At 47.1% G+C, this 16,253-nt stretch overlaps 2 protein-coding genes across 5 annotated transcripts in view; both read right to left on the bottom strand.

The window, feature by feature from the left end:
- Positions 1-16,253, bottom strand: part of LOC144159764 (uncharacterized) — a 321,877-nt gene that overhangs the window by 230,504 nt on the left and 75,120 nt on the right. The gene's annotated exons all lie outside the window — the stretch shown is intronic.
- LOC144158299 (uncharacterized) overlaps positions 1-16,253 on the bottom strand; it is a 32,150-nt gene that overhangs the window by 11,135 nt on the left and 4,762 nt on the right. The window contains exons 2-7 of one of the 4 annotated variants that reach the window (XM_077689103.1): positions 15,998-16,131; positions 12,300-12,450; positions 12,163-12,225; positions 3,766-3,881; positions 3,105-3,400; positions 2,277-2,350 (exon numbers count right to left, since the gene is read on the bottom strand). In XM_077689103.1, the coding sequence (XP_077545229.1) occupies positions 2,277-2,350; positions 3,105-3,345 (315 nt within the window). In that variant the 5' untranslated portion in view covers positions 3,346-3,400; positions 3,766-3,881; positions 12,163-12,225; positions 12,300-12,450; positions 15,998-16,131. The remainder of the gene's footprint in view (positions 1-2,276; positions 2,351-3,104; positions 3,401-3,765; positions 3,882-12,162; positions 12,226-12,299; positions 12,451-15,997; positions 16,132-16,253) is intronic. The other 3 variants (XM_077689104.1, XM_077689105.1, XM_077689106.1) reach the window with 3 other exon arrangements.

Below are 16,253 nucleotides of genomic sequence, written 5' to 3'. Positions count from 1 at the left end.
GGGATCCCATAATGCAAGCTTAAACTCAGCACCAGAAACAGGGAAGTATCACATTTATTCGAATCTAAGCTAATAGTTTTTTTTTGAAATACTGATATATCAAACTCCAGGGCTGGCTTGAATTCGAGGATTTTGAAACACGCCGACTTCCAAGTAAAATTAAGGGAAGTGGCGCGCAGCTAGCGCCACCCAGAAAAGAAAGTATTGTAGCCATTACTAGATGAGTCAGTAGCCACTTAAGGGGCCATAGCTGGGGGCGATGCCGCCATTTTGAACTGTGCAGATAGTGGCCTGCGTGCGGTGTGGCGTTTGGTTTTGACAGCGCAATGGCACCAAACAAGCGGTGCCATTATAGTGCCGCTTTAAAAAAAAAGTTGTTTTAGCCGCGGAGTTGTCGTCGAACGTTCAAGCCGGGCGGGACTTCGGCGTAGATGAAAAAAATGTCCGTCATTGGAGGACGCAACGGGAGAGGATATTTGCATGTGCCGGAATGAGGATGGAATTCATCAGACCACGAGAAGGCCGTCACCATGAAATGGAGATGGCATTGGCTGACTTCGTTCGGACGCAGCGAACAGCTGCCCTTCCAGTAACGACAGAAGTGCTCCAGGCAAAAGCAAGGGAGCTTTCGAGGGAACGAGGCTTATCGAGGGCACACTTCAAAGCCAGTCGAGGCTGGCTACAGAAATTCATGAAGCGCTTCGATTTTAGCCTCCGTTGTCAAACCTCAATCGCCCAGAAGTTGCCCGGTGATTTTGAAGAGAAACTGAGTTCCAGCACTGCATCTTCATGTTCAGTAAACATGTTTTGTGTTTGTGAACGCTGACCTCGTCTTTTTGTTCGGCCTACATTCGAGGTGAGTTTTTTTTTCCGAGGTTTCGGACTTTCGGGGCCGGCTTAGAATCGGGGCCGGCCTAGATTCGAATAAATATGGTAATCCACGCTAGTACACTGCAGATAAAGGGAATTTAAATGAAAAAGGGCATAAAATTTCACCAGTCACCAACCATTCACCATTGCAGGGTGGCAGAAATTAGCAGAGGCCCGATGTGTAGGGACAGACCAAACCTATTTGCAAGCATAAAGCAGATTTCAAAACAAAGCTTCTGAAGCAGTAGGGTTGCTGCAAAGCCCAATGAAAATAAGGTGAAAGCAAGGTGTTTCAGCTATTCAACTGGACATACAGTAAAACCTCGTTACAAGAGACACTGTTACAAGAGACATTAGAATAAAACCAGTTTGGTTGGTTTTCCTATGTTCGCAATGTTAGCAACACTGCATACAAGAGACCTTGGTTACAAGAGACATGTTTTCTAGGCCCGTTGAGTGTCCCTTGTAATGAGGTTTTACTAGATATGCTTTCATATCCACAGCCACAACAAACTGTTTAGGCGCATTAGATCTTTTTCAACACCTCCCTTGTGTATTTTGTACTGTAATCCATCAATTCCACACATTTTTATTACCGCCAAATTCTGAGCAACTGACCCCTTTGCGTGAGCAAGTAGGCAAGTCAAGATCACTGGCAAAGTAGGGAGGAGGCACCATCCCAGAAAAGCACCAAAATTCAAGATGGCAGCGACAAAGGTTTACCGCCAGGAAAAAAAAGCAGAATGCACATGCACCTAACACTTTGCAAAAGATCGTTAGTCAACGCTCTCAAAACCATCAAAGGACTCCTCTGAGTCAGTTTCAAAGAAAAGTTCGCAGTATTTCGCTTGAAGACAACCCTGGCCTCCTAGTACTTGGCTTCAACATCTGCTAGTCCCCCTTGCGGCCGCCTTCCTGTGAGCCATCCAGTGCGTTGCTTATGCCACAGCCCTTGAAGGACTGTGCCAAAGTATCCTCGGGTACAGCGGCCCATGCCTCGGCAACAATACTGAGCACGTGCTGCTACCAAAAAAAAACTGAAAAAAAAACCATAAGAAAAATCAGAAATGGCCCCTAGAGATTTGCCATTGGGCTGCTAACCATGATTGGACGGGACTGGATGGGATTATGAACTGGCCGATGTATGCCAGTGTTGCCTGGGTATGATGAATCTCAGGGTGTGGTTGAAGGGGGGCATTCCTGGCATGGCGTGAAAATTAAAAATTAGCCGTAGATTTATTGAGGTGGGCTTACATGGCTGGAGCAGTTTGGAATTTTATGATACACCATGCTTTCTTTTTTATGCTTCCATGCGAAACACCTCAGGATCATTAACATCAAAGTGACCGTGCTATCCTAAGAATATGCAAAAAGTAGGAGGACAAAGCATTTTATATTATACACACCTCAAAACGCAAAGCTGGCGTTGCTGCTCGATTCAGTGCCAGCAGTGCCTGGTTCACACTGGCCTCCAAGCTGCCTGCGTATCACTCAGACACGTCACATTATTGGGCAAGAAGCACATCGCTCTCATTTGCTGTAAAATGTGTTCAGCTGCCATGCTTTAGCTGCCCTAAAGCTCAGCTAAAGTGTAGCTGCTAACTTCCCATTTATACAAAATTAGGCAACAGGCATGTGAAACATCTACAGGCTGTTTAATATGTGGCCTTGCCATCACTCGCCTCTAATGTTGCCTGTGCAACAAAATGCATGTGATGCACATTTTACTAAATAGCAATGTGGATGCACCCGCAAAGCTAAAGAAGAATTGAAAAAGCAGCCGCCCTGACCGGCCTAAACTGTCATTATGGTTAATTCCACAGCAGCAATGCATTGCACAAATGAAACGGGCAAGAAACCACATAAGAGAAGTGGTTCCTGACAGGTGCATTGGTGCCAATTGTATGCCCACTACACACGACAAAAGCCAATAGCATATGCTGTTTAAAACCATCACCCTCGCCCATGTTCTGGGATCAAAAGTGTTTATTTTGAGCAAAAGAACTAAGGTGCTTCACTGGAGGTTGGCTATACTGCTCAGCGTCTCCAAGTCACATTTGCCTTGCCAAAATCTGTGCAACATACAAAGAACATTAAGCAGCATGCACATGTAGAAAGACCTTGTGTTGTCAAGTGCATTCCAAGGCTTGCAACGCCATGCACAGTGCTACTGCAGTCTGCATGCAACACACGTAAGGGCTCATTGATAAAAGGTCTACAAGAGTACAACTAACTCATTCTGGTGCCCAAAGATGTCTGCTCCTCCAGGCGGTCCTGCAGCCCTTTGTTTTTCTTTACTTCCTCGAGCCACCTGCTCTCAGAAACTTGGAGCTTTTCCTCCAGATCGCGTACATGGGCATATGCCTTGCGCAAAAGTTTTTTCGGCACCACCTCATCATCATTGTCAGAGTCGCTACTGCACTCTGACTCAGGAAGGGTGGCCTTGCGCTTTTGCGATGAGATCCACTTGGTCATGTGTTTTTTTTGCGGGTGCCTTTTTTTCGTTGCTCTCTTTTGTGGTAGGGGCACCCTGGTAGGCAGAAAAAAAAACTGAGGTCAGACAAGGCCAACCATAGGTTCCATTCGATTAACCTTTCACCTACTGAACCAGTTTACAGTGGTGCAAAGCAAGTTGGCAGAACCAGACCTGCACTCTTTTCATGTGCTTCTGCACTTCCTCAACAGGGAGTGCTAGCAAAGCCATAAATTCGTCCTTTACCCATCAGCACCACCGGTGTACCGAACAGCACAGTTCAGCACTGCAAGCAGCAACACTGAAATGAATGGTGGAGGGCTGCGCTGCCTCAACTGGTTCACGTGGTGCAGGTGAATCAAATGAGCCTCATGTATTAACTGTAAATAATTTCAAGGTTATGCAAGAAACATAGCATTTACCTTAGCTGATGTCAGGGCATGGCTGAAATTGCTGCTGGAAGTGCCCACGTCAAAAATTGAATCCGAGGCAGCCCTGTGCCCCTTTCTCATTCCTTTGATGAGGTCAGGTTTGTTGACTATATACAGAAAAAGAAAACACTCTAATTTTTATAGAAATTTACAAACTGTGGAATAGGCCACTCAAAAAATTTCACACCATTTCACAGTGTTTCTGTGATGATTTCTGCATTATTTTTAAACTGAAGGGGCCATCAAAACAAAACAGAAGTTGTGTCCATTCAAGACTGTTTTGTGCAGGAACAATATCAATTTTAATGCCAACTTGAAACAAATATCTGTGGTGGTTTTTCACCCAGCTGGATGCAGCAGCTCCAGCTGGGTTAAAAACCACCCAGCTACAGGCATGTAGCAAAAACATTTTGAGGACGGATGAGGGCTAAGGGTCGGCTGTCGATCGGGGGCGAGCATCATCCATATAGCCTGCATGTTGAATGGCAACGTAGAACTTTAGCTTGGTAGAAGTATCGCAGAACTTAAGGCGTCCTCTTTTTTTTCTCCTTTCATCCTACTGTGCTTCGGCGCTCTTCGTGCTTAACATCTTTTCGAACACTAAGCTCTCTGTTCCAACTTGCCAATGCTCAGTGCGCCAAGGACAGCCGGCTACCAGCTCGGGACTTGTAATAAAAGTGCTCCACTAAGAGCAATGTATGTACCCAGCAGCACGCACAAATGGTGCATGCTTGACCCTAGACTTAAAGGAGTACTGACACAAAAATTTTATGTTCAACTTTTATTGCTTTTATCGATGGTTAATGGTCTGGCGAACCCGAAACAGCACTTTAAATACTCCAGCACACGATAATTATTTGAACGGCCTGAAAATCGTGTTTCAAATTCCCACGCTTTCCCCCCGAAAGGTGCATACGACGGAATCCCGGCGTGACCTCACCACTTTGTGCGGACGTCAAAACACTGCGGAGGCCGGTGGGGGCGTTGTTTCGACCCCGCCGCCGCCAGAGCTGAACGGCTGAGCTGCCTGAGGATGTTAGGCCTACCATTGCGGCGGAAATTCAATAACCGCTTTCAATAAAAGTCCTGATGGCGACTTCTACTGCAATTCCAGACTACATTATCACCTCCTTTCCCATGTGTGGAACTTTGCTTTTGCCAACAGTGCCTTTCTGAGCAGCGGTTATGCCTGTAGCTCTGGCTATGTGCACCTGTTTGTGAGTGCGGTGGCGCCCGCTTGCCGCTCGCGGGGCCGCGCGCGTGAAGTGACATCATCAGTTTTTGACGAGCGCTGTCGCGTCACTTCTTTTGGTTTTCACGGGATGTCACGCTGATGTCAATTTGCTGAGTGCCGCTCCACGCGCTTTTCTGTTGGCGTGATAAATGAGATCCAATTGAAGTATGTTCTTCGCATCACAGGCCGCTCAGATATCAGCCAGGGTATTCTGTTGAGTAAAAGAAGCGAACTGTACAATAATATTAACGCCGAAAATAGGTCTCTACTCCTTAAGTACTGAGAGCCCAACCTAAAGAAACGAATTGGCTGGCGATTACGATACTCTTTAATGTGATATTTGGGTGCAGCAGCAGTGCGCTGAGGCAGCCCTCACTCGTGGGTTCTCTCGACGGCAGCGATGATGAGCCTCTGCATCGGCAGTGCGATGTGACTCTCAGGAAGGGACCGCGAACTGCGGCTTAAGCAAACGCACATCATAGTCACGTGCATGCCCCCGTCCAGTTTTCGCCAAGGGTAGCGCCGTCGAGAGCCTCATGCGGGCACAGCATACTGCCCCCTCCCCACTTGCACTGCACACTTTCGGAGAGCGATGGCCCGCGCCGCCATGGCGAACCGCGATCCCTCCCAATTTCGCGACACTCTCCTCCTTTGCTTTCTTTTATTGTTCGCTTTTTCTTTCACGTGCCATCGTTCACTCGGTTACAGCGACGATGCGGCTCAGCCAAAGGGCTGAGCCAAAGAGCGCCGCCAAAGTGCTGCGCCCGGTTCAGAATTTACCCATAAACCAGATGGTACCAGCTATACGATTTTCTCTGGAAACAAGTACAAATTGAGGCAGTATGTATGTATGTCCAATTAAAACAACGTCCCCAGAGTAGAAACCTTCCTCTTGACGCACTCCGGAACACCAGTACACTCTTGTTTTGGGCATTATCTTCCAAAGAAGCTGGCTCAAAATCTTTAATCAGAGATGGCAACAATTGCCCTGCCACCATCTTTGTACTCCACGTACATGTATGTGGCATACTTGCATGGGGGAAACTACAAAACAATGCTAAAAAGCAGCACACTATACAACTAAACACCCTTCGATGGAATGCACACACAACTGGACATGGAGAACAGGCAGGCACACGCAATGAGAAATTCCAGAACAAGGAGAGAGACAGAGAGAACACCTACAAAATGGTGTGGAAGAAACTGGTAGGAACAACAAAGGGCAACGTCATGAGTGCGAGTGCAGCGCTTGTAAGGATATTTTTTTAACCTGCACTGGGTACACCGAGTGTAGAATTTGTATTCAAACAGTTATGTTATTTTTCGTTATTTATAAAATGAAAAAATAATTCAATACTTGTAGTAATACAGCAAAAAACTTCATTATATGCCCTTTTGCTCCCACTTGGGACACTGGACACTCTTTGTAAATGCACTAACTGTAAACCAATTGCACTAGTGTTGCCAGTGTACACTCTTATTTGCCTGCTCAGAGTTCTAAGCAGTTCCTCGAAAGCCAGATCGGAAGTAATCCCGGTGGCGGGGGCAGAGCCTACCGATCGAGCTTTCTACCATTTCTGGTTCTCGCGTTTTCTTCAGAAGCGCACGCCGAATTTCTTTGAACTACCACCTCCCCTCGCGGGAACCCCTGTGTAGATGCGACGCATAGGGGGTTCACGTTGTAGCGTAGGACAGCGGAGGAACGGCACTGGAACGATGGAGCGGAGCGGCGCAGGCACCACGTTTTATAGCGCGCATAACGGTGAGGACACGCGCCGGCGCCAGTGCGTCTGCCGCGGCTATGACGCAACACAATCCATAACGATCCACTTTAATCCAATCCAAGCCAGGCCAATCCAATCGAATCCAATCCAATGCCCCTCGCGAGAGAGTGTTCGCTATCGGAGAGGAGAGGGGGTGAGCGGTGGAGAGCGCAGCTGGCGCGGCGAGGAGAATGGGGGAGGGGTGGACGCCGACAACGCTGGATGGATGCAGAGACAAGGCGAGTGAATGAGATGCGTTCGCATCTAATACTCTTTGCAGCCACCATCCGCACCGTATGCTAAAAAAAGAAGTTGGTGGGTTGCGCTGTGAAAGCACTGCATGCCTTTTTTATTCATTTGTTTGCTCAATCGGTTAGTGGTCTGAATCGGTGGTTGCTATGGAGCAACAAACGAAGAAACGCAAAGGTAATCTTTACAAAGCATGCGAATTTTGCATGCCTTCAACACGGTGGTAACGAGAGCCGGAAAGAAATGAAAGTCAAGCCGAAACATCAGGAAACAGCGACTCATCGGCTACTCCTGGTACATCAAGCATCGCCGCTGACGCCTCTTTGTGTGCAACAAGTTCCAACAATGATGGAAATATCGAAGAGGAACACTTTGACTGTGCTGACGAAATCGAGAAAAGTGGTCAAAGTTCCGAGCCCAAGCCGCTAGAAGGCACGCACGGAGGCCTGAAAGCAGCCCTAAATTAGTACGGCGATGAAATTCCGCCAACCTCCACTACAACAAAGCAGCGGTTATCATCATGATCTTGGCGTTCGTTAATGCCCGTGGGACAGAGTCGACGGCTTACTGCATCTGATTAACGCACTGTTCAGGTTCAAAGACAACATCTTGCCCTGAGCAAGTATTTGATAAGGAAGCTGTGGAACTCGAAGATTATCAGTTGCGTCAAACGCTACTACTATTGCGACATTTGTGGCAGTTGCGTTCAAGAGTGTGGGCCTGGTAGCATGCGATGCAAAATTTGCATCAAAGACTCAGCTGTCTGCACTAAAGACAATGGGCTCCTTCTTCAGCATCATGAATCTAGAGCAGCAAATATTTAAAGTGATCAGCAGATGCAAAGAGCAGCTCTTTAATCAGACGGCGGAGATCCATTTCACATTGAATGAGGCTGCAATCACTGATATTACATCTGCTGCCATGTACAAGAGCCTCAGACGCAGTACCAATAATTCAGCCAGAAACCTTACTTGAAGTTTTAACACAGATGTCAGCGCTGTAATCTAAAGCATCTGTATGGCCCATTCAATTTGTGATTAAAAAACTGCCACCAAGATGACACAATGTGCTAGCTGGTCTGTGGGTTGGGCCCACGCACCCTGACGTGTGTTTTCATGTAGAAGTTTGTAAGCGCAGTTGAGAAAACTGGAAAGGTTGTCTGGACGGTGGGAACGCAGACTATAACATCAAGTATCCATGCCATATGCTGCTCTGGGGATGCCCCAGCACGTGCTGGTGTGCAACAAAACATATTATAATAGACACTTTGGCTGCCCCTGGTGCCTTACATGTGAAGTAAAACTTGCAGGTATGGCCAGCTGTTTGCAAGTAAAGCTAATTCTACTTTATTCTGCTTCCCTACTACAGCGTGCATGAAGGATGGTCCCTAGCCATTTATTGTACCTTTAATACAGATAGTGTTGACAACAACTTGTAAATACAGGTGGAAGAAGAAAGCCCCTTTTCAAGTACAGTATAAGCTCATTATTTCAAACCACAAGGGGACGCTGTCTCATTTAGAATGAAAGTTTAAACAAATTAAAGTTAACAGTAGCACAGTACACAGCAAATTAGAAGCTATAGGGCATGTCAAAAGCTCGATGCTTGAAAAAGTCTGTGATTTCAGTATGTCTCTTGTACTTAAAAAGGCAGCAGCCAGCTCATTTCGCCTTAACAAGCGAAATTGGCGGAAGGCCTCCCTTCTTCCTTTTGCAAAACTCGAAAAAATTTGCGCCAATTCACCCTGTGAATGTGGTTGGAAAACAAAGCTGTAAACAGCACCCACAACGATTACCCGTGACGCCCCTTAAATTCCGTCACGTCGCTCTACAAATAGTGAAACCTGAGAGAAATGAAATGCACTTGACCACACCCTTTATTACTTCAAGGAGATATTAGGCAGTTTTAGCATATCGTTACCGTGCTTGCGTTACCGTTTACCATGTTACCGGATGCGCTGGTGACGGTGAAGCCTGTGCCAGTAACTTACCGCTCACGGTAACTCTCGTGCTGTGCAGTCTACTCCCGCAAACACGGTAAACCGCAAAGTAAACACGGTAACGATATGCTAAAACTGCCTATTCTTGGTAAGGTTGAATCAATGATGATGCATGAACGGTGGTTGGTTGAGTTGTATTGGTGTAGATCATGAGTGGAAACTTTTTTTATAAAATTAAAGGAAGCTGAAACCCGGCGTTAGACAATCTCACTTCTCCATCTCTGCGGCGACAGAATGAGGCGACGAGATCGGCGGCTGAGACGGTGGAGGAGTAAAGCTGTACACTGAGCTATTAGGTAATTATAGTGATTAAATGTAGCGCGTCCAAGTGGATTCTTTCCGTCCCGTATTTTTCTTCTGCGCAACATTTGATCACGGTGGAGGAGGACCACGAGGAGGAGAAAGTACTTCTAATCAGATTGCTGAATGGCCCAGAGTGTGCCCCGAGGGAGTGGTTCTTTCTTCACTGGAGCCCATATGCCGTCCGCGCCGCCTGTGCTTTGTTCACCAACTGAATCTGGGTAGGCAGACAGGGGCTGGACAGCAGCATCTTTCATTTCTCTTGTTGGGTAGTTGACGGAAATAGAGGAGGGTGCTCAGGGCTAAAGTCGCACACCCCGATTATGTGGCAGAGTGTTCCTACTTCTGAGCAATATTTACATTTAGCGTCGTAGTGATTCGGGTGCATTAAGTGAAGACGCGTCGGGTCTGGGAAGGAGCCGGATTGTGTTGCCGTAGGGTAGTTTGTTTTTCTCTGGAAAGGTCAGGGAAAGGCAAAGGTAGGGTCTGTCTCTGAAGGCGATAATGCTGGGTTATGTCCTTGAATGAGACAAGCGGGTGACTGCCCTCGAGCATATCCATAGCACGGTGGTAAAAGTGCAGGCTTGTTGGTGGGCATGTTCTTTGCCCTCCATGGAAGCGTGAGCGGGTGTCCAGTTGAGCTGAATGGAAACGTTTGGGGAGTGGGTTTTTAGAACACGCCGTGCACATTGGGACACCCATCCCGACTGGTAATTCCGGTACGCTTGTTGGGAATCGATTACTACCTTCCAAACCCCTGCTTGAGTGAGAGCCAAAGTGATGGCTGTCTCTTCTGCTGCCATCATGTCTTGGGTCTTAAGTGAGGCGCACGCAAGGAGGTTGGTTCTGGAGGTAGCCACGATGATGGCGTACTACTGCCCTCGATGTTGGGAGGGGTCAGTGTAGATAACTACATGATCTCCACCGAGGGTCGTGTTGAGTGCTTGAGCCCGTGCTTATTGGCGACCATCCTCGTGTCCAGGGTCCATATTTCTAAGCAAAGGGAGCATCTTTAGTTCTTGTCGCCAAGAGTGCAGGAGTACATCAAGCGGAGTGACATTCTGTGTTGTCCAGCCAATCTGCTGAAGGATGCGAGGACCCACCGCAGTTCTGCTCATTCGGAGCTTCTGGTTAGAAAGATGACCCTCTAACAGCTCTTCCGTGTTGTGGAGCACCGTGCAAAGCAGCCTCTCTGTGGACGCACTTAGGGAAAGACCAATGGCGTGCTCAACCGCCTTTTTATTCATTGTATAAAGCATCTTTATGCCCTCCTTGTCCAGAAGACAGGGGGTTGACGTAAGTGATTCTCGAGAGGATAAAAGCTTCAATTAATCAAAAGTTATTGGATTCCTGGAGGCCTCACTTCTTGGTGGCAACTCGCGTGATTATGTGTATGATTTGATTGATGCTGCGCTCGAAGCACTGCAACGATACATCACTCTTGGTGTTGGCCTGGAGATGTAGGCCCAGGATCTTGATGCTGGGGCTTGGAGTGATGGCCTGACCATCAAGGAGTATTTGACTGTGCTCCTTGATGTGTCGTTTAGCGTGAGGGTGTACGACAAGGAGCTGTGATTTTCTACGTGAACAATGGAGGCCACCGGCTTTAGAACATTGGCGTACTAGAAGTGAGATGCCATGCGTTGGTATGCACTTCCTTTATTTTTGTGACTCCAAGCAAGCACGCTAGGTGTGCACAGTGCCACTAGAAGTGCTGTGGACGGAGCGCACAACAGCGCGTGAGGTTGCGTGAAGCTATCACGTGGCATTCAGCGAGATTGCAGGGCGTAAACCTATAGATATGCTTGGTGAGTCCACTACCTGTCTTCCCAGCCTCCGCGTGGTCTCGTAGCTAAATTGGTAAGACAAATTGTTCTCGCTTAGTCACTCTATTAGTTCCAGGTTCGATTCCTGGCAGTGCCAGTAAATACTTTTATTTGTTTGCGGGAGTTTTCTGTTGACACCAACGGTCGCAAAAGAACCATTCGGGGGTAGAGGTATAAAGCTTTGCTTTAAAAAGAGGCAGAGGCATTCCACCCAACCATGACAATCAAAGGTACTGCTGCACTGTCTTCCTCCACTTCGTCGTCACAGGCAGCGAAAGGCTTTCCATTTCGCACATAAAAAATGATCTTTTCATGTCACCCCACCATACAGCATTGCACCCGTGTTCACACCAACACAGTCTGCAAATAAGTCGTCCTCGAAAGCATCCGCCATAGAGGGTTTTAATTCGTTGCACCCGATTTTACCATTTCTGTCTGGGTTTTACTACTTTCCGAAGGCAACCTAACATGGTGTGTAGGCGCAGATTCTTTAAGCTCAAGCTGTGCTATGGGTTTACCAATACGTCGTCATAGCCGGGGTTTGTGCACAGGAAAAGAAAAATGCAGAGAAAGCGGCACTTTTGAACCTACTCTTCTCATCATAAAGTGCATTTAAATTAACTGAGAAAAGTGTAAACATAACAGAGCTGGAACTAGGGAGAGTAGAAGGTGGAGCAAAAGCGGGACAAGGACAAACACTCGCACAGCTTCTACGCACAAGCAGTGCAAGTTTAGTCTCCATCTCTCTGCACTGTCTGACCCATGATTCTTCGCATGTCATGGTCACTACATGGCTTATGCATTCTGGACTAAAGATTGGAGTAGTTGACCAGTACGAGTTGCTTCACTGCCTCCTTAAATCTCTGCTTCTGAATAACACCACGTGCACACCAGTAGAAAATTTCACGCTAAATTATTTGCTGTGTACATTAAAACCAACATATTTGCTTTTTGCATCCATCAGAAAAGCAACCCATACTGTATAACGCAAATGAGAAAAACATACAAAATTCTCACCTGATGATTCCTCTCCTGTCTGCGCGCTTGCACTGGTGAATAATGTAAAAACACACTGTGTACCTGTAAAAAAAAAATTATAGTCGTTAATGCACACAGTTCCATTCAACAGCAGTGGAATACAACAGCAATGGCACCTATGGCAGTACTGGTAATGGCTGCCTGTGTTTCTTGGCTCAGGACGGATACATCCCGGCTAGGGGCTGCATCCGCGGACACGGCCATGGTGCACCTGTTGGGCAATGATGATGTCGCACATGTCATGGCAGCTTTCCGTTGTAGGGTCTTCTGAAAATAAAAAAAACACCGAGCATCGGCGGTAAGCCAACATTTTTTGTAGTTTTGCATTCCAGTCAATGCAAACAATTAAGCCCATTAAGCCAGAATTCTACAAACCGACAAATAGTTATAAAGACCAGCTTCATTCCTGCGCAAAGTGATTCATAGAGCATGCATGCATTGCTCAATTCTTTTTGAGCTAGACTGACTGGCAGGAGGTGTCACACAGTACTGCTCTGTGTCTACTATACATGCATTGCTATTTCAAGCTTCTTGCAGGGAAGCCTTGCAAGCAACATTGTTGAATAAACAACAAACACAAGATCCTCTCATGTAGACCTGGCTCTGAGAAGTTGACTGATTGTACGGTTTAACACACTGACGCTACACTGGCAATGAGGCGCGCCGTCTTGAAGGACTCCAGATTAATTTTGACCACCTCGGGATCTTCAACATGCGCCGAAATCTCAAACACACGGGCGTTTTCGCTTTTTGCGTCCATCAGAAAAGCAACCGCTGCGGCCACAAATCGAACCTGCGTCCTTGAACTCAGCAGCACAACACTATAGCCACCACTGTGGGTTGGCCCTCAGAATTGAGACCAAAAACGTCAGAACTGTTGTAACATCAGCATAATGCGTGCAGCACACATTACTGCCATACACTTCAGCATATCTCCACTGTAAAGACCTGAGAACCGTCACCTGTGGTTGCTGGTGCAGTAAAAGTCGGGAATACGGGCAGCCAAACGATGCTTCTCATCAAACCGAAGTTTCAGATGCAAACTCTGCATATAATTTTTTTCCACCACGTTCGTGAGCTGGGTTACAAGGTATGTCACACATGCCAGTGCAGCTTCTTTTGATGCGGGAGTGATGAAGCCAATAAGTGAAGATGATGCCAATAAACAGCTTAGGCATGTCACATTACATATCAAGCAAAGCAGTTTTGAATGCAACTGATGATCTTATTCCACAGTAGATGTAATCTATGTTAGCTTATGACTTCGGCCCCCTGGTGTAGAGACGGCTCATTTTTAGGCATTTTCATTAACATATTGCCAACTTTGCGGTAAGGGAGTCATTAATCTGATAACAGCCCCTTAATAAGGAGTCTTTGGAGACAATTGTTTTCGACAGTCATCTCTTTGTGCATTACAAAACCACAACACAGGCGCCAATGTCAATGCACTCGTAAATGGGAAGCTGACTAAGCATTTCAGATTCTTTCTCGCAATGATGAAACGTACTTGTTGACACAATCTGTAATGTTTTCACCTCCGTCCAGACTACCTGATGTTTGTTGTCGTCAAGGCACAGCTAAAGCATATCTCATTCGGGTACACCTCAACAAGTTTAACAAGCACCTTCCTGTTTTCAACGTGGGGTCACCATCCATGGGGCATGAACAAGTGTACTACCATTACTCGGACAGAGTCGACAGTTGATCAAAAACTGCTCGACGTCCCTATATTGGTCACTGTGCTCCAATCACAACTTCTCCTCAATAACCTTGCAATGCTTGTGCTTTATGTTGCACTAGGTTATCTTGTGGGCTTTATAATTGCTGACGGAGGAAGCATGTGGGCGGCTAGGTATTCCTGCACCTCAGGAGGGTGTTCACCATAGCGGGGTTGAAGGGCATCCAACAAAAATACTTGTAACCCCATCTGACGGTAGGGGCCACGGCGCCGAACATGACTGGCGCCGAACTTGAGCGATAACACAAGGGTCGACTGTCGGTGGTGCGCCATATCACGCCCTTCCTAGCAGGTTGTCTTTGGCCAAGTTGCGCCGTGCCACTGGTGAACCGTTCCATCCTGGGTGCGGTTGAAGGCTGCAAGGGTTGACGTCCAATGACCAGTCGGCGAAGCCCACCCGAATATGCCATAACCTGGGGTGTTGTCACCTCACAATTTGGATTGGGGGTGCGCTCCACCACCAGGGTAGGCAGCAAAACCTGCCGTATCTCTTCGCGAATCACATCAGTGAGGGACGTTGCATGGTGCCAATAACCCACTGAGCGGGCTGTCTGCAGCTCGAGTTCCTCGCGAACAATAGCTGATGCAGAGATAAGACATCCGAGTTCCCCGGCGCTAGAGCATGACAGTTCGAGGTCTGGGGATGAGACTGATGGCCGTACCGCATACCACTTTGCTGCAGCACGCATTCCATTGCTGCTGCTTCTTTGAGGAGGTCAGCAACAATACCCAGTGAATTCCAAACAAGGCCTGCAAACAGCTGTTCCTTTACCCTTCTCATTAAATGCCGCACCTTTCTGTTCTCGGGCATGTTGGAGTCAGCCCATCTAAACAATCAGTACATGCCTTCTACAAACATGGCCACAGTCTCGATCGGATTCTGCACACATGAGTGAAGGGTGATTTAAGCCCGCTTCTTCATTCACTGCTGCGGTATGTAGCCAACAGCTGCCGCCAAAATTCTTTATTATTATTTCATTTATCATAGTACCCATAGCGCCTTTTCAAGCCATTACAGTGGGGGGCGGGAGTAGAAATTCATACAAAATACAGGCTGAACAGAAATATCACTTAAAGAATGATGACAAACCCAAACCCGGCAAGTTCAACGAAGATACACTGCGAACATGAAAATACATCATTAGACATAATTGTCACCACATTTTTGGGTAACTTATTCCATTCACTAATAGTTTTGAGGAAAAAGAATGCTTAAGCAATTCGGTTCTACAACTTATTTCTTTTATTTTACAAGAGTGATCTGTCCTTAGTGAAACGTAGTCTGGACTCACTAAATAACTTTTGTCTACCCCTCTTTTGTTATGAAATATATTGTGAAAAAGTTTTAGTCTGAGTACTCTCCTACGATGCTGAAGTGAATGCCAACCTAGGTTGCGCTTAGCTGCAGATACACTGAAATTCCTTGAGTAATCTTTAAGAAAGTGAGTAGCCAAGTTTTGAACTCTTTCTAGTTTCTCGTTATCAGATTTGATACGTGGATCCCATACCGTACAAGCAAACCCGCTCATGGTTTTCAAACCAGGTCTGAGCGGCATCCTCCAGAGCGTAATAGACATTCTTAAGTTTTCGACGATCATCACATTCATTCAATGAGGCCACCCATTTAACGCTGTCAATCCAATCGTCGACATCCTCAAAGCTATCAACGTGAAATGTTTTCGCGGTGCGGGCACATAAAGAACAAGCGGTTGAGCCACTCCTGCCATCTGGCTTGTTTGGCTCGCGGTCAAAGTTCATTGATTGTATGTAGGGTTTGACGCGCCGACGCAACGCAGGCGATGAGGCGCGCCGTAGTGGAGGGCTCCGGATTAATTTTGACCACCTGGAGATCTTTAACATGCGCCGAAATCTCGTACAAATGGGCGTTTTTCCTTTTCGCCTCCATCAGAAAAGCGAACGCCACGGCCGGCAATCGAACCTGCGACCTCGTGCTCAGCAGCGCAACACCTTAGCCATTGAGCCACCGCGGCGGGTGCCGGTCGAAGTCATAGCTGACCTGACAGGTCTGGCAAGATGCCCAAACTCTGGTTCCAAGCCTCGCAAGCGTCGGCTCACCTTGTGAACTGGTGTTGTGTCCACTGTGCTGGGGCTTGAAGTAGGCAGGTGTTGGGGACCGAAGTACGAGTTGGATACCCCGCACCTCTAACAAAATGTCGCAGTAGAGGGAAGAGCTCGGCTTATTGGAGATCCTGAACACACAGAACCGCAGCAACCGCCACACAACCGTGTTTTCTTGTTTACATAACAGTCCATGCTACTTGGTTAACTAGGGGGCTTTATAATTGCTGGCGATACGCCTGAGGGGTAACTG

This window comes from Haemaphysalis longicornis, unplaced genomic scaffold, assembly GCF_048455015.1.
Source record: "Haemaphysalis longicornis isolate Haplotype H1 unplaced genomic scaffold, Haemaphysalis longicornis Haplotype H1 scaffold_10, whole genome shotgun sequence".
NCBI classification, from domain to species: domain Eukaryota; kingdom Metazoa; phylum Arthropoda; class Arachnida; order Ixodida; family Ixodidae; genus Haemaphysalis; species Haemaphysalis longicornis.
This window is presented reverse-complemented; position numbering and strand designations above follow the sequence as displayed.